Consider the following 21,378-nt stretch of genomic DNA (forward strand, 5'->3'; position numbering starts at 1 on the left):
CCTTGGTCCATTATTTGATAAATGGGCCCCTAAATATTAAAATGTAAATGCAAAAAAAAAAAAAAAAAAAACCGGCCTCCAACCGCCCCTTTAGCCGGCCCATCACACTCCTGTTTTGATGTTATGATGTTATCATAAAAAAATATATATATATATCGCAAAAATAGTAGAATGTATAAAAGTTAAAATTTCAAAATTCTATTTTTCTAACTGTAGCAAAGATTTATGCAAATTCTAAAATACTTATAATCTATTAATTAAAATGTTAATGTAAAAATGGTAAATATAAAAATATAAAAATAGTAAAACTTAGTTATTTCTACCCACAACAAAAATGCTAGCAAATTAAAAAATACATATACTCCCCCCCCCCACCACCACCCCTACAAAATTTAAAATGCAAAAATTTAGTTAATAGAAAAATGTTAAAATAGTAAAATTTAAAAATATAGTATGTTAAAAGAAAATCTTCCAAGGTGTAATCCATCTTCTCATCATCAACATTCTGTATAATGACAAAAGTATATCAGTACATTGGTAAAATCTTAGAACGAGATACAATATAACATAATACACAATATACTAGATGTTGGCAGGAAAATAAATTAGTGATACACAAGTGACAAGTTGGGCAAATCAATGTATTGGCCTATTCCCAGTGCTTGCAAGGAAGGGGGTAGATCCAGACACAAACACAGAATTCCCCCCTCCTATATGATAGCAGTAATGCAGAGAAGTCAGGTTATATATGTAACTCTCTACATTACTACTACCATACATGTATTGCAATGCTCTGATCACACTATTGCTGTATATACCATCTATGTATATTACAGCATACTTCATGAGCGCTGGAATACATTTACCAGTGTCTCTTCCCCTTGGATCACACACCAGGAGGACCATGAAACAACGGATTATGTAGGGTTACATTACTTCTTCTGAGCATGCAGCAGGTGCACCTTACTCTTCCTCCCCCCTCCCTTTATTCTCCCTCTAGTAACACCCCTGACATGCCCCTTTTCCTCACCCACTGTCCTCCATTCCCCTCTACCATTGTTATATCTCTTACGCTATATCTCTGTTTATGTAATAATCTGCAGACGGTTATTGTTTCTGCATTGCTTTGTGTGAGGAGCTTTTTGTATAACTTTCCATTAGGAAAATGTATTAATACTTCTTACAATACTGCTATACCCAGCTCTATCTACCTTTCTCCTTCTTTATTCTTCCTCCGTTTAATATTGAAAACTTCAACTAATCATGTTTAAAAAATCAGAAGAAAACTAAATCCATAATGTACATACCTGCAGAAACTCCAACTCCTGCATCCAGCAGTGCTGCTGCCTCAGCTAGATGGTCGTAGGCCCGGTGCCTATGGGGGGGTTCTCCAGGTGGAGGTGGTAAATGAGAACCCTGCAAACCGGTCCTGCTGGGGGGCTGTTACAGGTGGATTATTGGCCTCTTCTGCCTCCATTATTGCTAGCTGGTTATTTATGGAGGCAGAGGGTGGAAAGGTCGGCTACAGAGATAAGAAGTAAAAGTGTATCAGTGATTATTACATCTTTCATATGACTTGTAAGAGAGAAAAAGAGGCAATTACCAAACTTCCTATTGTAGAGGTTATTTACAGTAGTTACATATTAGACCCTGACAACATATCTATATAAAGCTAAAGGAAGAGGCATTACAGGTGCACAAATATAACGCACTGTCGCTCAGCCCATATATAACCACAGTATTGCAGTAGATGTAGGTTGCTCTGGGGCAAGTGAAGGTGTCCGTCTACTTTGTGCTCTAAGGAGAAGGCTACGTAACTACAAGTGCAGAGAGGAGAAGGACTTTCTAGAGGATCACTATGGGAAAGTGTAAACTTTGCTCTAAAGTCCACTTTGTCTTCCTATGAGCCTATTATGAGCTGCAGGATAATCAGTTACATAAAATAGTTAGAAGATAGAGCTGAATTCACATCTATGACAAGAAAGAATTGGTATAGTAGTATTTTAAGTCCTTTCTGCTTCTATGTGTCTCCTGATAGAAAGAAAACTCTTACCCATGTGTCTCTCAGTCATTCTTATGTAAACCTGACCATTAAGAGAACTTATTTTCTTTTTATAGTTGTTTAAGAGCAGACATGCTTTTGTCATTAAAAGAGAACAACCCAGTGGCACATTGGTCAGCATTGCTATCTTACAGTGCCGGGATCATGATCTCAATTCGCAATCAAGGCTCTATTTGTGTGGAGTTTGCATGTTCTCACAGAGTGTAGGTTTCCTCAAGGTACCCCAGCTACCTCCCACACATCAAACACATACTGACAGGTAGGTTAGTGACTAGTGACTGAAATATACCATAGTGTGTGTGTTGTGTGTAAGTGTGTTAGGGAATTTACACTGTAAGCTCCAGTAAGGCAGGGACTGATGTGATGACAACTGCTCTTTGTATAGTTCTGCATAATTGGTGGCATTGTTTAAATAATAATAATAAATGTCATTTGGATGAGTGACTAGTGGAACATACATACACATGTACATCATACCCTCCAACATTTTACATATAAAAATCGGTACAAATTAGAAAAAGGGGTGTGGCCACGGATAAAGGGGATTGTTCTTGCCCCTTTTCCTATACTTTTAATGGATGTTTGGAGAGTCATAAATCGGTACAGCCCATAAGGTACAGTACCTGCTAAAAAGGTACAGTTGGAGGGTATGGTGCACATGTCCTTAGAGCAGCGGTGGCCAACCTGTGGCTCTTGAGCATACCTCCCAACTGTCCCGTTTTTCACGGTCTGTCCCGCTGTCCCACCCGCAGGTCGCAGTGTCCCGCGGGTGGGGGGGCAGTTGGGAGATCCCCCCCCTGTCACTCGCTGCTCTGAGCAGAGCAGCGGTGAATAGATGCTGTGCGCATGCGCACAGCGTCTATTCACGGCAGAGAGGAAGAGGGGGCATGACCAGCAGCTCTCACAGCGCTGTTCATACCCCCATAATGATGAAAACGGGGCGTGGCTTGCGATCACAGCCACACACCCTTTCCATTAGGCCACTCCCTCTAAAAATCGGGGGCGCGCCTTTGGTGCACGAAAGTGTCCCTCCTCGGATGAGAGAAAAGTTGGGAGGTATGTCTTGAGCCTCATGTGGCTCTTTCTTTATTCAGATGTGGCTCCCAACACTCGAAGTCACGTGACCACAACAGATCCGGACACTGCTGCACTCCAGCCAGACAGTCAGCAGCAGCAGCACTACAGGAACGGAGAACTGAGAGAGCCAGATACTAGAGGTGAGACACCCACTGGCAAACAGAGGACACATAAGGGGCTGCTGCAATGGCACGAGGTATGTTTTTTGGGGGGCTGTAGTGACACATGAGGGTCCTGGCAGGAGAGACACAGGAGAGTGCTGGCAGAAGTGACTCATGGGGGAACTGGCTGGAGTGACATACTGTAGGAGTGTGCTAGCAGGAGTGACACATGAGGTAGCTGGCTGAAGTGACACATGGGGGAGCTGAAGTGTATTATGTGGCTTTTTCAATATATTTTATGTGGATCTTTCTTTCTCAATTCTTTTATGTGGAAGTGGCTTTTTAAATGTATTTTATGTTGGATCTGGCTGTAAAAATACATTTTATTAGGATCTGGCTTTTTAAATATATTTTATACCAGACGCGTGGCCTAGCAGGCACAAGGCTACACCCCATTTTTGACTGGTTGGCCACCCCTGCCTTAGAGCTATGGGTATATGGATACAGGGGTAGCAGTTGATTTACCGACGGACACAATACCGACGGTCATAATCCCGACAGCCTATGACCGACAGTCAAAATACCGACACGGTCAAAATACCAACATTCATTATACCGACATGTCCAAAATTCAAACACAGTCAGAATACGACATTTAAAATGCTGACATGTGCTTTTAAGGAATTTTTGCCCAAAAACAGACCTGTTCATGCTTTACCATCCCAGTGGACATAGAAGGGGAATATAACAGTGTGCCGAGCGCAGAGAGGCACCGAGCCCAAAGCATGGCAAGCGCAGTGAGCCATGCGAGGGGACGCAGTGAACTTACACGGTGTCCATGTCGACCTATGTCCACATTGACACAAAAACAAAGCCCAGAAAAACTCAGCAGAGGAGAAAAAAACGTAGTAAATATACCCCAGTAGCTCATGGAAGTTCTGTTTTATACTTACTGGTGCAGGAATGTATGGGGGCTCAATTTCAAGGGCCTCCAAGGCGACCCAGTCAATGTGCTGGAAGAAGCGATGGTGTCGGATGTTATCATTCACTCCTGGGCGTTTGGCTGGGATGATACTGAAGAGCTGAAAAATATATTTGTATTAAATAACTTATACACCACTATCACTTTTTTTGGGACGGCCCCCCTGTCCCACTCGCGGGCTGGTGGGGAGGGGGGGGGGGGGGTAATTGGGAGGATCCTACACTCGCTGCCCTGCTTAGCAGAGCAGTGGTAAATAGACGCTGTTTGCATGTGCACGCAGCGTCTATTCAGAGAGACAGAGGGACGGGGGCATGCCAGCAGCTCACTGATCACTGGCCATGCCCCCATAGTGACAAGAAACGGGGGTCGTGGCTGTAATCGTGGCATTATCCCAAAGCTACCAGCCTTTTCTAAAGCCACACCCCCTTTTTTCGCAGTGGGCGCTGCTTCACCACACAATGATCCATCTTTCAAGGAAGTTAAAGTTGGGAGGTATGCAATCATATTACAAACATTTCTGCTGCCTGGTACAGAGGAATATAAAGTGATTGTTTCCTGGCCACAATATGTTATTACTGAGTTCTATCTGCTCGCAGTGCCACAAAAGCTGCAGCATGACTGACATGCTGCTGGCGGACAGCGTTCCAGAAAACGGGGGCATGACGGCCCTGTTTCCTGGGCATTCTGAAGCCAGAGGCTGCGCCCTGCGTCCTCATTTACCTCGTCAATGATGTTCCTGACTTCAGTGCCTGGTCCAAAAGATCTTCCATTGACCATTTTGCTGAGAATGATGCCAAAGCAAAACCAATCATGACCGATAGCTCTCTCTTCGCGAAAACGTACCTACAGGAAAGAAGAGAGACAGACAGTTATTATCAGGCTTTTACTAATAACTTTTTCCATCTTTGCTTTTTTAATTAACTGAGTGTTCTGTATACAGGGGCAAACACAAGATTTCTATTTTCTGGGGGGAGTAGATAGAGATAGATAGATAGATAGATAGATAGATAGATAGATAGATAGATAGATAGATAGATAGATAGATAGATAGATAGATAGATAGATAGATAATTTGACTGATCAGCCATAACATTAAACCCACTTGTCTAATATTGGGTAGGTTCCCCTCATGCCCCCACAACAGCTCTGACCCACCAAGGAAGGAACTCCACAAGACCTCTGAAGGTGCTCTGTGTACCTGAGAATCAGGCCCAGTGTATATAATTACATGAGTACACAGTAGAATACCCTTTGCACCTCACCTCAGGAGTGATGTCGCCACATCTTCCAGCACAGCCAGTGGCACTCCAGTCTCTAGGTGTGATGTTACTTGCGAGACCGAAGTCGGCGATCTTGAGGTGGCCTGTTGCAGCCACTAAGATGTTATCTGGCTTGAGGTCGCTGTGAAGAAAATAACATATTTGTATGTGGTGTGCTTTCATACAAACATGATTTATTGATACATACATCAGCACTTTATGTGTAAATAATAGTGGTTTTGAATGTATGTTTAGGAACAAGGTCTAGAGTGTCAGTACCTACTGTAATCATTTGCAGGTCAGTGATTCCACTATGTCATGTACAGTTGTGTGTGCTCAGCAGAATTCTGTTATGTAATAGTATAGGCTCAATCAGCCCATTAACCCTTTTCATGCTAATATGTGTGGTTACTGCATAATAATTTGTGATATTGGTCACAGGGAGCGACACCTGGGGGCTGATGCTGATCCTTCCCAGCTGGTGAAGGGGAGAACCTTATAAATGGGGTAAGTTTATTCTTGTATGTAACCCTAAAGAGATTGTAAAAGTCCATTGACACGTGGGTCAGACAGTATATTGTGCTTACTGAGCTTTTTATTCCCCAAGTGTCGCTGCTGCAATTTATCATTGGGACTCGGTAACTTTCAGAGGGCAGTGGGGTGAATTATTTACTTGTGCAGTGAGTGCCAGATACCTGCAGGATTATATATATAGTGGTTGGAGAAGGAAATAAGAAGTTGGGGTATGGGAATAAAATGGCCGGGGTCTGGGGTACACCTAGAGCCACAGAAGACTTAAGGTGGGTACACACTAACAGATATATCTGCAGATCAATTGATATGCAGATATATCTATGGATGGATCGAGCAGTGTGTTCAGCATACACACTGCTCGATCCGTCGGGGACTGACGTCATGAACTGGGCCGGCGTGTACACACGCCCGCCCAGTTCAGCTGTCAATCACCGCCGGCCGCCGCAGCATGTGTACGGGCGGTCGACCGACCGCCCCGTACACACACAGCGACGCGCCAATATATCGGTAGATATATTGGCCGTCGGCTATGCTGCGCGGCCGACGCGATACGTCTGTGAACTACGGAGTTCACAGACGTATCGGCCATACACACTGGCTGACAGTCCCGCGATATATATCGGCCGTTCAGGAGAACGGACGATATATCGACCAGTGTGTACGGGCCTTTAGAGGTGTTGCTAGTATAAAAACATTTTTTGATCATTTTTAAAACTATATAGCAGTGTCGGACTGGGGCATGAAGGGCCATCGGGGGAATGCAATGGTGGGGGCCCATGTTTAGGTGCGGGACCAGTCCCAAGAGAGGGTGTGGTCAGCCACCATATTGGTTTGCCAATTAGAGGCTGGGCCTCTTGATAAATATATATAGTAAATACTGCTAGTGCATACAGAATAATGAACCAGATTAATAACAAGATTGTACTGTAGAAGATACATCATAGTCCTGTGCAGTATAACATAACATATAGTATGTACAATGTATAATTCCAGTGCTCAGTCTGGGATCTGATCCCTAGAGGAAGAAGTGGTGCCTCAGGCAGTGGGGCCCCCCGGGGGTTTCCCCTGTGCCCCTGTGGGCCAGTCCAACCCTGCTATATAGTATTAGGTAACCCATATTATGTGATATAAAGTTATACAACCTGTGTTCCCCACCATCCCGGTGTCCATCCACCTCTTCTCCATTGCACATTCCCTTAATGTCTCACATGTGACCCCTTCTCCTCTTACTTCCTCCTTCCCTTACCGCCTGCACCTCTCATACCCTCTATAACTCTTTAACCCTGCACTTATCACTCCCTCCTTCCACCTCCTTCCTCTGCACTTCTCACTCCCTCCTTTCCTCTATCATCCCTACACCTCTCCTTCCCCCTCTCACCCTGCATGTGAGACCCAGATTGGATGGCAGGGAAGGCACATTCTGGGTGTACATGATCTGGGGTCTCAGTGCAGCCCCCCATGACCTGCTAGGTGTATATAGTTACATAGAGAGCTGGGTGGCAGGTGTGTGGTGAATAAAAATGTATGTAAAAATTTCTAAAATGAATGTTTCCCTCCTCTTCCTCAGGGGTCCTCTCTGACAGCGTTAGACAAGTGCAGGAAGAGTCCGATGTCACTATATTACAGGAGAAAGGGACTTTCCTGAGCAGAGAGCAGGGTCTCTGAAACTCAGCTTGCGGACTACGATGGAGCTGCCATGGCAATGCCCGATGTGAGGGTGCACAACCAATAGGGCCCCATGTGATGCCACTGAAAGGATTCTGGGATGAATGTTAGTACTATTTTTTTTCAAATTTAAATAACATGAAAAGAATAGAACACTTGTGCAGAGAGATCCCCTGTGTCCCCCGAGAGCTGGTCATATAGATTGTACTTTGGGAGAGAGGCAGGTGTAACATGTAAGTGGAAGATATGGGACAATGACTGTATAACATGTACAGTATTAGAATCCATAGTATAATATCACATTATTATACTATTGTTATATTGTAACTATATACTTACCCATGGGCGATGCCCTTGGAATGCAGGAATTGCAGCCCACATACAATCTCTGCACTGTAGAATCTGTTAGATAGAAAACAAGTTAATGTTACATTGTTAGGATGGCTCCCCTTCCCTTTCAGAATCCATTTCAAGCTTCTAACACTCACTTACAAAGCCCTCACCCACTCCTCTCCCATCTACATCTCTGACCTTATCTCCCTTTACAATCCCACCCGTCCTTTTTGCTCTGCTAATGCACTTCGACTCTCCTGCCTATTACTTATTTCCTCCCACTCCTACCTCCAAGATTTTTCATGTGCTGCTCCATTTCTCTGGAATTTCCTACCTCTGCCCCTCAGACTCTCCACCTCTCTACAAAATTTCAAATGGGCTCTCAAGACCCACTTCTTCACCAATCCCAGCCAAATCTCATCCTAACCCTCTGTTTCATGCTCTCTATGTACCCCATTTGTGTCACCCCTGTCTGTCTACCCCTCCCCTTTAGAATGTAAGCTCTCACGAGTAGGGCCCTCTTCCCTAATATGCTTATCCTTTTTCTTAGTTTAATAATCTTCAACTGCACCAAATCCAGCAGTCTTCTGCCACCTGATCCTTATTCCAGTGTAATCTGCTGATGTACCTATGTTTATTTACCCTGTACTTGTCCTATATAGTTGTCAACTGTAAGTTGCTGTTTTCCTGTTTTAATTATTTGTTTATGTACTCTGTAATTGGGCACTGCGGAACCCTTATAGCGCCATATAAATAAATTATAATAATAATAATAATAATAATAATAACATTGTAAATAATGGCTAAGGGATTTCCAGCCAACGCTCCTCACATTTTCCCACAATGTCCCCATTTATTTTGTTTCAATTTTACCAACTTCTGAATATGATGATTCTAGTGTTGTGCATTGGTGCAAGTCACTATATATTGTATATGGCTCATTAGAGTTTATGTAAAGGAGTATTGGGATGTCTTCAAGATGACACTCACAAAGTATCCTCATATAATAACAGCTGCTTTATTTGTTAGGATGGAAGTCAACTTACAGAAACAATTATGATAAATGAGAAGGATAAAGTGCTGTTTCTAAGGCACACACAATACTAACAAGATATTTTATGTCCTCACCTTGCATTAGAGATGGTAAGAGGCCCATTCCTCATCAGAAGATGTTCCAAGTCACCACCACTTGCATACTCCATACCAAGGAGCACGTGCTCCTGTTTATGGGAGAACAATAGTGTTATTATACATGTCAGGAGGGAAAGAGTTGGGCCGTGGGGAATATCATCTTCTTACCAAAATAAGTTAAGATAAATTATATAGATTATTAATTTGTAAAAGTGTCCTTCACTTCTTTTCTCCTCATGGGAATATAATGGACAGACATGGGGAGGACAAGGAGAACAGAGAGAGGGCATGGGAGAAAAGAGGAAGAATCTTACTATACCACAGTCTATGGAACATGTTCTATAATCGTTTTACAGTGAGTTAGTAACACATAACACCAATAAAATGATAATTTTTACACCAAAATAACAGGTAGTAAATTGTCCTACATGCCAACATTAATAGTAATTCCTGCATCTAAAACAAAAAACACTGAATAATTGCAGAAGAGCTACAGGTGTATTAGTTGTAGCAGCTGTTATTAATAGCATTGATCCTCAGACCATGGAGCACATGACACAAGGCCATTCTCACCTCCCTGCAGGAAGCATGTGTACCTGATACAGAAATACCACTGTCTCTCTGTACCTGTCCTGTCTCACATGGTCCAGGGTCTCAGTGTGGCTGTCACCATTCACCCCCACAGCCACAATGAGGCTACGTGTTAGTTATGTCAGCCAAGCAGCCAATATCAATCAGCTACACCAGGCCTGGCCAACCTGTGGCTTTCCAGCTGTTGTAAAACTACAAATCCCAGCATGCCCTGCCACAGTTTTATTATTAGGGAATGCTAAAACTGTGACAGGGCATGCTGGGATTTGTAGTTACACAACAGCTGGAGAGCCATAGGTTGGCCAGGCCTGATTTACACTGTGATCTGTCACCAGACCATCGGTGACTACTACAGGGGAGCATGGTCTCACAAGAGTTTTAGACATGGCACGAGACATATGGACAGGAATGTAAAACAGAAGGCAGCACTGGGAGAGAATCTACGGACATATACTCAGATACAACATTCAGTTCCGTCTTCAATAATTACTTATCATCAAGTGCTTGATATTCCCTTTATCACCAAATGCTCAATAATCCCTTTATCACTAAGGGGTCCATTTACCATTGATCGCATATACAATGCAATCCAGGGCATTAATATCGTCCCAGATTGCATTGCATAATGCGATCATATTGGGTGGCTGTATCACACGACACAGGCAGGGACAGGGGCTGCCGGGGCCACTGCACATGAGCAGTCATCATGACCATCGTGCAATGCGACCATTTCCGGCAGAGGTTCCTTTGGAACTTCCGAAGTGTTGCCATAATCACCATAAGCAGAAGATTGCTGTAGCACCGGAAGCCAATATTCCAATATTGATACATCTGGCAGTATCAGATCTCCCATAGAAACCTATGGGGGATGTGGCTGTGGGTGGAAATGGAGGGATTGCAGTAGGTGTGAGATGCCTTCTTCTTACATTGGGGGATACATAATATTTACAGCTAGTATTGTATGATAAATGGACCCCTAAGTGCTATGGATACAGTATACATGCAGTTTCGGAAAAGTATTAATATTTATATAATGTCAACATAGGTGCTTTACATTTAGATGTGAGTTACTTATTCGTAGGGAAATAAAAGTCACAGCAGAAGATAACAAACATATAGGATGTATGTCTGGATATTTAGCAATAACGAGGCATTTACAGCCGTACCTTGGTCTGGTGGGCGAAGTGGCCGTGAATGAGGAAGGCGCTTTCTGATGCAAGTTCTAGCACTTTCCTTTCCACAAAGGCAACTTTTTCGCCCACACGTAGCAGATGTCGTTTGCTCATGATCTTCACAGCTAACAACTCGTTGGTATGTGAGTCGGCTGCCAGGAGGACCTAGAAGAAATATTACAGTGTCAGCCTCATAACAACACAGGGACATAAAGGCAAATGCATTGCTGTCCAACAAATATTATTTATTTATTAAAAGTCTTACGACCGTAAAAGAAAAAGAAAAACATGAGCTATGTGATTAAGGGTATTACTGTACATAAGTGAAAGACATCAATTAGATTGTGTTACATTGGTAAAAAATATTTCTCATATGTCCTAGAGGGTGCTGGGGACTCCAAAAGGACCATGGGGTATAGATGGGATCCGCAGGAGACATGGGCACTTTAAGACTTTGAATGGGTGTGAACTGGCTCCTCCCTCTATGCCCCTCCTCCAGACTCCAGTTAGATTCTGTGCCCAGAGAGACTGGTCACACACTGAGGAGCTCTACTGAGTTTCTCAGAAAATACTTTATGTTAGGTTTAGTATTTTCAGGGAGCACTGCTGGCAACAGGCTCCCTGCATCGTAGGACTGAGGGGAGAGAAGCAGACCTATTTCTGTGAGTTTCAAGGCTCTGCTTCTTAGGCTACTGGACACCATTAGCTCCAGAGGGTCTGATCACTTGGTACACCTAGCTGCTCGTTCCCGGAGCCGCGCCGTCACCCCCTCACAGAGCCAGAAGAAAGAAGCCGGGTGAGTAAAAGAAGAACAGAAGACTTCAGTGACAGCAGAAGACTTCACAGTCTCTGAGGTACCACGCAGCGGTCGCGCTGCGCACCATTGCTCCCACACACAAGCGGCACTACAAGGGTGCAGGGCACAGGGAGGGCGCCCTGGGCAGCAATATACCACATATATATAGCCTGGCAAAGAGGTGTACAGTGCATAGGCACTGTATACTGACCCCTGCCAGTATAAAAATGTGAAAAACTAGCGGGACTGAAGCGCGCCGATAAGGGGGCATGGCTTGGCCCTCACAACTCTATCGAGCACCATTTTCTCCTCACAGAGATGTTGGCCCTGCCAAAACACTGATGAACAGCACACAGTGTAAAACGGGGGGGGCACAGTGTTTAGTGCAAAATATGTACAGAAATAAAGCACTATATATAAGGAGCGTGTGGTAAATGAGTTGGTAAACGGTTTGTGTGTTTTCCCTGTCAGATAATGGGATCTACCCATTATAGTCAGTGTAATGTCGGTGAGTGTTTAGTACACGTGTGTCGGCATGTGTGAGTGCTCTGCCACAAACGACTATGGGAATCCCTCTGTCGGCACCGTCGACTCCTGATAGTACTTGATTCATGAGATTAAGTGTCAGCATGTCATTAGTTGTATGCTTTTCCAAAGATAAAACTATATGGGAGCACAGACGTATGTGGTTGACCGTGTCGGCACCAATATGACTGGGTATAAATTAACATGATAATGTGATGCATTTAAAAAAAAAGCTATACTTGTGTATATATATATATATATATATATATATATATATATATATATGTATGGTACGGTTGCATTGGGCTGTAGCTCGAGCACAGACGTAATAATATTTGTGGGGGCATAATATAAAAAATATATATATATTTCCTTCAGACCCCTCGGGGTTGCAAACTTGTTATTTTGCCCAGTTACTACTCCCTGTTGTCGACACGAATACTATGTCTTATGTCGCCTATAATGTTTCTTGATTAGATCCACAACATCAGCATTCAGTACATGTTCATACGCATTAAGAATGCATTAATGTCACTAGGGACCCTGCTGTTCCTGACAAAAAAATAAATAAATGAATATATATATATATATATATATATATATATATATGAGATATATATATATATATATATATGAGATATATATATATATATATATATATATGTGTGTATATGTGTATTTAAATGTGTATATTTATACAAAAAAATGTATAATGAATGCTGAAGTCAACTTTTCCTTCTCATGTGCTGGTCACTCTGTTGAATAACTCTAGGTCAGCCGTGACAAGATGGTTTCAAATCTTCACGAGGAGTCCGAGTGTTTATTCTTTTCCCGCCATGGATAGAATAAAGTGAGAGTCAACCCCTGTTCTGCACGGGGCCCTGTCACAAAGGATCGTTTACAGGAAGCTAAGTAATATTTTAATTATATGCTTTGATTATACTTGCATTGCATGCGCAGGGGGGAGTGCTTGTATTCAGAAATGGTCGGTTACTTGGTCATCCGATATAATTACCCTGAGGAGAGATGTGATACTCCTTAAGTTGGGTCATGTCTAGAACATTGCAACATACTGCCGTGCGACTACAAGGGATGGGACTCTTGGGTGCTCGGGCCACTTCCATGGCGGTCTCGGCTAGGAGGGCGTTGTGGATTCACCAAAGAGATGCAAATGCTGACTCCGAAAAGAAGTGGAGTCTCTTCCCCATGGAAGCCTGCGTTGGTGATGGCCTTGTTACTATGCTCTCGGCAGGTGCCACGGGTAAGTCTACCTTTTTGCCCTATATCCCTCACAATGGTTGGTGACGCATTATGGTAGGATGCAGTCATTTCGACCGAATAGATAAGGATTCCCCTTTCTTTGCAGGTAAAGGAAGGTAAAAAAGGTAAGAGGTCAGCTGACTTTTCAGGTTCACAGGAGTAGAAATCATCCATTCTTTCTGCCACATCCACCGTGGGACGTTGGGTCTATCTTGCGGCCCACACAGGTAGGACCTTGTGTAAAACTCTTCAGTCAGTCCTGGAAAGGACTTGGACCAGTGAGTTAAGGATAGAGTCCCTAGGGGGACATACGGAAGTTCCAGACGTTCCCCTCACTGATTTTTTTAAAATCAACCTTACCGATTCCTCCTCATGACAGGGAGGTAGTATGTGACACAATACAAGAGTTGTGTCTGGATTAGGTCATTGTCCTGCTGTCCGGTCATAAAAAAAAAAAAAGTACAAACTACATGAGGGAATCTCTCATGGCAGGGTTCTCTGTAATTGGAGTAAGGTCTAATTATGGTTTCTTCCACATTAGGCTTACCTGAGGTTTGTGATTCAGGATTGTTGTTACCATCTCACCAGGGTGATGGGTTTCCTTCGATAGTTTAGGAGTCATATTTATTCTGTACTGGATCGCTCTCTGAATCACAGAGAGATCAAGAAGCCAAATGGTGCAAAACGTGGTTTTCTCCTTGACAGTTCTTTAACAACAGGACTTGCCAGAATCCCTGTTGGTCCCAACGACGTGGTGATCGGCTTAGGCAATATTATTAGATGCAGTACTGAGAAGAGTTTATTTGCTTCCACAAAAAAAAAAGGGGGAAGCTCTGAGAATTCAGAGTCTGGCAGACCTGCAACTGTGTCTATCCGTCGATACATTCAGTTGCTGGAAAAGATGGTTGGGGCCTACGAGGCCATTCAGTGGGCAGGTTGCAGGCCTGAGTGTTTAGCGGGACCTGTTAGACAAGTGGTCCGGTTCCCACCTGGGATAATCATAGTTTAAAGACCAGTATCTCGCTCATGTGGTAGCGGCGCAATTCTCACTGAGGACATGTGTCATTTTAGGATACTTGTCGCCCCATTAACAGTCTAGAGTTAAGGGCCATTTATAACGGTTTTCTACAGACAAACACCGGAGAAGAAATGGCAGAAGCCTGAAAGATTTTCCGCTAGGCGACGAAAACATTTACGCGCTCTATCAGCAGTGTTCGTTCCAAGAGTGGACAACTGGGAAGCAGACTTCCTCGGTGGACACGTTCTCCGTTCAGGAGGGTTGAGTCTTCATCAAGCGGTTATCATAGAAGTGTTAAGTCTTTGGAGAGTTCAGAAAATAGACAAGATGGCGTCTCGCCTCGACAAGAAACTTCAGAAATTTTGTTTCGGGTCGAGGGTCCCTCAAGCGATAGCGGTGGACGCCCTAGTGACACCGTGGGTGTTTCGGTCGGTCTATGTGTTCCCTCCACTTCCACTCTTTCCAAAAATGTTAAAGATTATAAGAAGAACAAAAGTTCAGATGATCCTCCTTGTTCCAGAATGGTCAAAGAGGGCTGGTATCCGGATCTTCAGAGATCCCTGAACTCTTCCTCTGCGAGAGGATCTGTTATAGCAGGGGCCGTGTATGATCCAAGACTTACCGCTGTTTCCATTGATGACTTGGAGATTGAACATCGGATCCCAGCCTGGAAGGGTATTTCCCTACTCTTCTTCAGTCAGAAAAGAAGTAACGTCAAAACATTACCACCATATTTGGGGAAAATTTTGTGTCTTGGTGTGAATCCAAGAAGGTTCCTACGGAAGAATTCCAGTTGGATCGTTTTCTCCCTTCGTTTCTGACAAGATCGTGTGGAGGCGATCTTAGGTTGGGCTAGATTAAGATTCAGCTTTAAGCCTTATCAGTTTTTTTCCGGAAAACAATTGACCTCCTTTCCAGAGTCTAATACTTTCGTAAAGGAGTCTTACACATCCATCCTCCCTTTGTGCCTCTGTGACACCATGGGATTTTTACGTGGTGTTGCAGTTCCTGCAATTTCTTTGGTTGAACTTTTCAGTATGGTTAAGTTGAAATTCCTCACTTGGAAAGTGGTCATGAGGTTGACCTTGGCATCCACAAGGCGGGTGTCTGAGTTGGCGGTTTGGTCTCACAAGAGCCCTGTTTAATCTTCCATGAAGATAGAGCGGAGTTGAGAATTCGGCAGCAGTTTCTGCCAAAAGTGGTTTCATCGGTTTCACTTGAACCAACCTATTGTGGTGCCGGTGGCTACTGACGCCTGGGCGACATCGGAGTATCTCGATGTGGTCGGAATTTTGAAAATTTGTGTTGCCAAATTGGCTCAGATCAGGAAAACGGAGGATCTGTTTATCCTATATGCTCCCAACGAGATTGGGGTTCCTGCTTCCAAGCAGACTATTGCACGCTGGATCTGTAATACGATTAAGCTTGCTCATTTTACGGCTGGATTGCCGTTACCAAAATCGGTGAAGGCCCATTCTACCAAGAAGGTGGGATCATCCTGGGCGGCTGCCCAAGGGGTCTTGAGTTTATAGCCTTGCAGAGCAGCTGCTTCGTTGGGTTCAAACAATTTTGCTGTTGAGGCCCTCTTGTTTGGGCAGTCGGTGCTGCAGAGTCATCCGTACTCTCCCGCCCATTCTAGAGCTTTGGTATAGACCCCATGGTCCTTTTCGGAGTCCCCAGCATCCTCTAGGACGTATGAGAAAATAGGATTTTAATACCTATTGGTAAACCCTTTTCTCTTAGTCCATAGAGGATGCTGGGCGCCCGTCCCAGTGCGTACTGTATCTGCAGTTATTGGTTACGGTTACACATGTTGTGTTTCTTTTTAGTCAGTCTGTTGCTGACGTTATTCATGCCATGGCATGCGGTACGATATTATTGGTCGTGTTTACACACAGGTTGTGTTACATTTTTGGTCAGCATATGCTGTATATTTTTCATGCCGTCGGCTGGTGTTCTATTGAATGCCACGTTCTGCGGCATGTTTGAGGTGTGAGCTGGTATGATGCTCACCCTGTTTAATCAATAAATTCTTTCCTCGAAATGTCCGTCTCCCTGGGCACATTTCTATAACTGGAGTCTGGAGGAGGGGCATAGAGGGAGGAGCCAGTTCACACCCATTCAAAGTCTTAAAGTGCCCATGTCTCCTGCGGATCCCGTCTATACCCCATGGTCCTTTTGGAGTCCCCAGCATCCTCTACGGACTAAGAGAAAAGGATTTACCGGTAGGTATTAAAATCCTATTTAAAGTGCTAAATTGAGTATTACAATGCGATGCTCCAAGCAGCCAGGTCACCTATTCAGGGGGCCCCGTGCCCCTAACCCACATCCAACACTGACAAACTGTATACATGTATTCAGGCCTTACTATAATAGTGCCTTTACCAAGCTGTAGTCTGTGTGTGCTAAAGACCCATGCTAATTAAAAACACCCTTGGGTAGGTGGAGGGGTGCTAATCCTAGCTAAAGGAGTATCCACCTTCAAATATACATAATATAGAGTGTAATGGGGAGGGGGGCTGCATAACCTAACTACAAATGTCTGTTCTTTCTTTTTCCCATTAAATGAAATTTCAAAGCAGCCTTGTTCATCTCTAATAGCATCCATATTGAGACATATAGTAAATCCCCTGTGACAACTGAAACCTCATTGCTTACCTTCCCAAAGGCACCTTGGCCTAACTGATGGTAAAACTCCAGTCTCTGGATGGTGCTAGAGACTGCATCTCTGAGGCAGGGGGTTGAAGCACTGCTGGTTTCTAATGGAGTGAAAAGTGATATGAGAACATTACAACAACCCCCATATATTATACTGTAGGACATTAATTAAGCTCACATCTTTATTACAGAAGAAAACCATGGTTATTTCCATTCAATTATCCTACTGAGTGCGAAGTGCAGTCATACATAGTAATTATTTAATACTAATCACATACTTCCTGACTGTCCCGGTTACAGCAGGACAGTCCCGCTATTCAGACACTGTCCCACCCACCGGCAGCAGTGTCCTGTGAGCCAGAGGGGTTGGCAGTTGGGGAAGGCTTTGATCACCCGTTTCTCTGCACTGCAAAGCAGCGAGTGATCTTTGAACAGGTGCCGTGCACACACACACACACGGCATATATTCAGCGTTGGGAGGGGAGCGGGCCTGCCCAGCTGCTCGGAGAGCAATGGGTATGCCCCCAAAATGATGTAAAATGGGTTGTTCATGATGCACGGCCACGCCCACTCGGCCGAGGCCACGTTCACACCCCTTTTTCGGGTTGCTTGTGGCACAGCCGTGCAAACGTTCCGGCCCTCTGAATTCACACACACACACACACACACACACACACACACACACACACACACACACACACACACACAAAATGTTTGTATTTAATCATGGCAACTATGTTAATCCAGTCTAAACTATTCTGTTTAACAACTTCCTTTAGTGAAAAGCAGGACTGTGTGATGCACGTTGTCATGTACACAAGTGTGATTTTGGAATCCATTTGGGCGTATGTGATTTTGGGGCATACTGGGGCACATTGTAGTATGTCATTTGGGGGCAAACTGAGGCCCATTATATGATATGGAGGCACATTGGGGCATATTATGTTATTTGAGGGCCCACTGGGGCACATAATGTGATATGGGAGTATATTGGGGCATACCACTTTAATTGGATGCACACTGAGGCATAATATGTGATTTGGTGACACATTGGTGTGTTTGATGTGATTTGTGGCACAGTGTGGAGTATAATGCAAATTAGGGCACATTGTGCAATATGTTAATTGGGGTCAGTGTGCATAGTATGTGCATTGAGAACACTCTTTTGCATAGTGGTGGTGGCAGGGCAGTAGAGAACCTGGCTGAGCCCAGATACCTTTCAGGGGTGTGGCCTAATCACAGGAAGCATTGTCATGCACCCTTAGAAAAAACATACTGAAAAAAAAACATTGAATTTTAAGCACCTTCATGGCCACACTGCAGCTCTGTGCTGAGCTGAGGAGTAAAGCAGCAGCAGCTGTAAGGGGAGGTTTCCTGGGGCCCCCACTGGGCTCTCAATGGGCCCTTCCATGAGACCTGAGCCCGGGTAATTTGTACCCTCCCCCCCTCTCTCGGCACCACTGGGTGGTGGTGGGGAGGGCCCAAAGCATATTTTTACACATGGGCCCACCACTCTCTCACAGACACAGTATCATCGCTGCGCCTCACACAGATACAGTAACTATAATGACTACTATATAACTGACACTAAACTTAATATTAAATGTGATTCACAGAAATCATCTATAAAAGTTTTGATTAATTGATAGAATAATTGGTCTATTAAATCAATACAAATAAACATAAGTTGAAAATAGCAGAAATACCTCCTTTACTTTCAATAAGAAATGAAACACATCTAGCTGTAAATGGAATACCCTGCAAGTTGCCGGCAGCTGCAAGATTTCAGCCATTTAGCTTCTAGATATAAGACTTATACTGGCAAACTTGGTTTTGCTTTTTGTATTATTGCTGCTTTACATCGAAAGGTTATGTCGCCAAAATCTCCCGGCTGCCTGCAACCCACAGACTTTACATTTAGCCCATAATCTTTACTACTAATTCACAATAATCAGTATAGCTAATTACTACCCACACTGCAAGTGACTGATGCTTCCTTGTCACTGGCAGCTCCACATTACCCTCTACACACAGTAGCGGATCTTGCCACGGGCAAGCAGGACTTTTGCCCGGGGCGCCGCCTTCCAGAGGGCGCCGGCGCCATCCGGAGGGCGCCGCACCATGGCAAGATCCGCTGCTGCTGTGCCCCCCGCTGCCCGCTCTGTCCCTCTGCCCGCTGTCCCGCTGCCGCTGTGAAGGGAAACAAGATGCTACGCGTCTAGTTTCCCTTCGTGGAGAGGACCTTTACTGTCCTCTCATTACTGTAATGATGTGCTGTGCGCGATGACGTCATTGCGCACAGCACATCATTTCAGCGGCGCTACTACTGTACAGGGGGCGTAACTGACCACGCCCCCTTATGAAGCCACGCCCCCTAATGCCACCCGGGTCGCAAAAAGCCTCTGAACAGGCCCTGTCTACACATACAATTACTTCACCCGCATCCTTACCCGGAGTATCATTACTCCAAACCAGAGCTCTTATTTGTCTCTGATTCCAAAGAGCAGAAATACCAGAAACTGATTGCACAATAATACATGTGGTGTAAATGGGGCTTTACTGACACTTGTGGAGGAGATACAATACATAAAAGTTGGGTTGTTATCCATGGGGCACAATATTTTACCCTGGATATAATTCACACCTTATTATTAATAAATACAAATATTGTCATTGATAAGCATTCTTGGATTTACAAACAAGACAAATGCCAGTAAATTAGATGATGATGCAAGTAGGTTAGCATGTTGTACATAAATTCATAGAAATGTATTTTCACATATTAGTAGTAGAAATAGAGGCCTCAGCACTTGTCCACTATAGTACATCCTACCAAAATACATTCAGTGTCTGTATAAAAAGTTTGTATGTATGGGTTTCACTTACTCCCTCCTTCTGCATCTCCCTGAGGGCCTCTACTTTGTGTCCTCTCATCACTGGTGTCCTCATCTGAGCTTGATGACAACTTTCTAGCAAACTTTCTCATGATGGAGACCTTCTCATCATCAGAGGAGTCAGATAGTATTCTCCTCTTCCAGCCACATCTGGGCTTGATGTTTACATTTTGTACCGCAAAGGTGTTGGAATAAATTGTCCTCTTCATCGCTCTCTTTTTAATCGTTGGCTTCGGCATCTCTGACTTTGGTCTCTCTGTCTTCTTCATCTCTGGCTTTGGCATCTCTGGCTTTGGCATCTCTGGCTTCAGCATCTCTGACTTCAACATGGCCGCCGGCTTCAACTCTGGTCCAACTGTCACCAGTGGCTTGACAGTAAACAGCTGGGTTGCCATGACGACAGCTGCCCATATACCTGTGCTACATACATGCTGTATGCTGGGTATGTCTGTGTGCATGTAACATCAATGGGGAGGCATGTGTGAAATTAGCACTAGATTAAATAGGGGTTTCCTAAATTATGGGGTGGAAGTAATTTTATCAATGCAGACTGATTAGAATAATTTTTTTTTATCTATAACAAGGTACATATTGAATTGGGTTTGTCCCTTATTAAAAAAGTTATTAAAACATTAATGGATTATTTTATTTATACATTACTACGTTATTTATATATCACACACATATTGGACAGTGCTCCACCGGTAACAGTGGAGCTTACAATCTGTATTCCCTATCATAGTGGTTCTCATACTCTGTCCTCAGAACCCCACACAGGTCACATTTATTTATTTTATTTATTAACAGTTTCTTATATAGCGCAGCATATTCCGTTGCGCTTTACAATTAGTCCCAGGTCCCCCGGCAAGTGCCCTGTGTATGACCAACTGTCACATGTTACATATCCACAGGTGACCTGGAAACAGGAACTGTGTGGGGTCCTGAGGGCGAGTGTGAGAACCTGCGTCCTATCATATGGACAGTTTCTAACAATACCAAATAGTTATTGAAAGGATAAAACACAGGACAAACAGATGTCAAATAAATCACATTATTTGCACTGAGAGGTGAACACAGATTACATGTTACACTGAAAATGGTGCTCAGCCATGGACCTGTCCCCACCGACCGCTAAGAGTTGTCAAAAACAAAATAATAAACTAATAAAATTAAGCAGCAGGAGCAGCTAAAGCAGTGTCCAGCTCCTTAGGGCAGGTCAGAGGGTGGGGTATAGGGGAGGAGGAGCCTGTGCTTCTGACCTTTAACTATTAGTGTCCCAGCCTCCTCCAGCATCATCTACAGATGCGTCCTTAAACATCG

General features: G+C 44.0%; 1 protein-coding gene and 1 long non-coding RNA gene across 2 annotated transcripts; one reads left to right on the top strand and one right to left on the bottom strand.

Moving 5' to 3' along the window:
• Positions 1-386: 386 nt before the first annotated feature.
• Positions 387-20,415, bottom strand: LOC134957619 (protein kinase C delta type-like). Its single transcript, XM_063939639.1, has 10 exons — positions 20,051-20,415; positions 17,165-17,265; positions 10,902-11,072; positions 9,142-9,233; positions 8,020-8,082; positions 5,485-5,623; positions 4,943-5,065; positions 4,194-4,322; positions 1,308-1,522; positions 387-505 (listed from the first exon to the last, which is right to left on the bottom strand). The coding sequence occupies exons 1-9, from the start codon at positions 20,385-20,387 to the stop codon at positions 1,376-1,378; spliced, it is 1,302 nt and encodes a 433-aa protein (XP_063795709.1). The 5' UTR covers positions 20,388-20,415; the 3' UTR covers positions 387-505; positions 1,308-1,375.
• On the top strand, positions 3,174-8,771 carry LOC134957620 (uncharacterized). The gene is made up of 3 exons (XR_010186685.1): positions 3,174-3,279; positions 5,923-5,988; positions 7,583-8,771. It is a non-coding gene; the product is annotated as an uncharacterized LOC134957620 (long non-coding RNA).
• Positions 20,416-21,378: the final 963 nt, after the last annotated feature.

This window comes from Pseudophryne corroboree, chromosome 9 (assembly GCF_028390025.1).
Source record: "Pseudophryne corroboree isolate aPseCor3 chromosome 9, aPseCor3.hap2, whole genome shotgun sequence".
NCBI lineage: Eukaryota > Metazoa > Chordata > Amphibia > Anura > Myobatrachidae > Pseudophryne > Pseudophryne corroboree.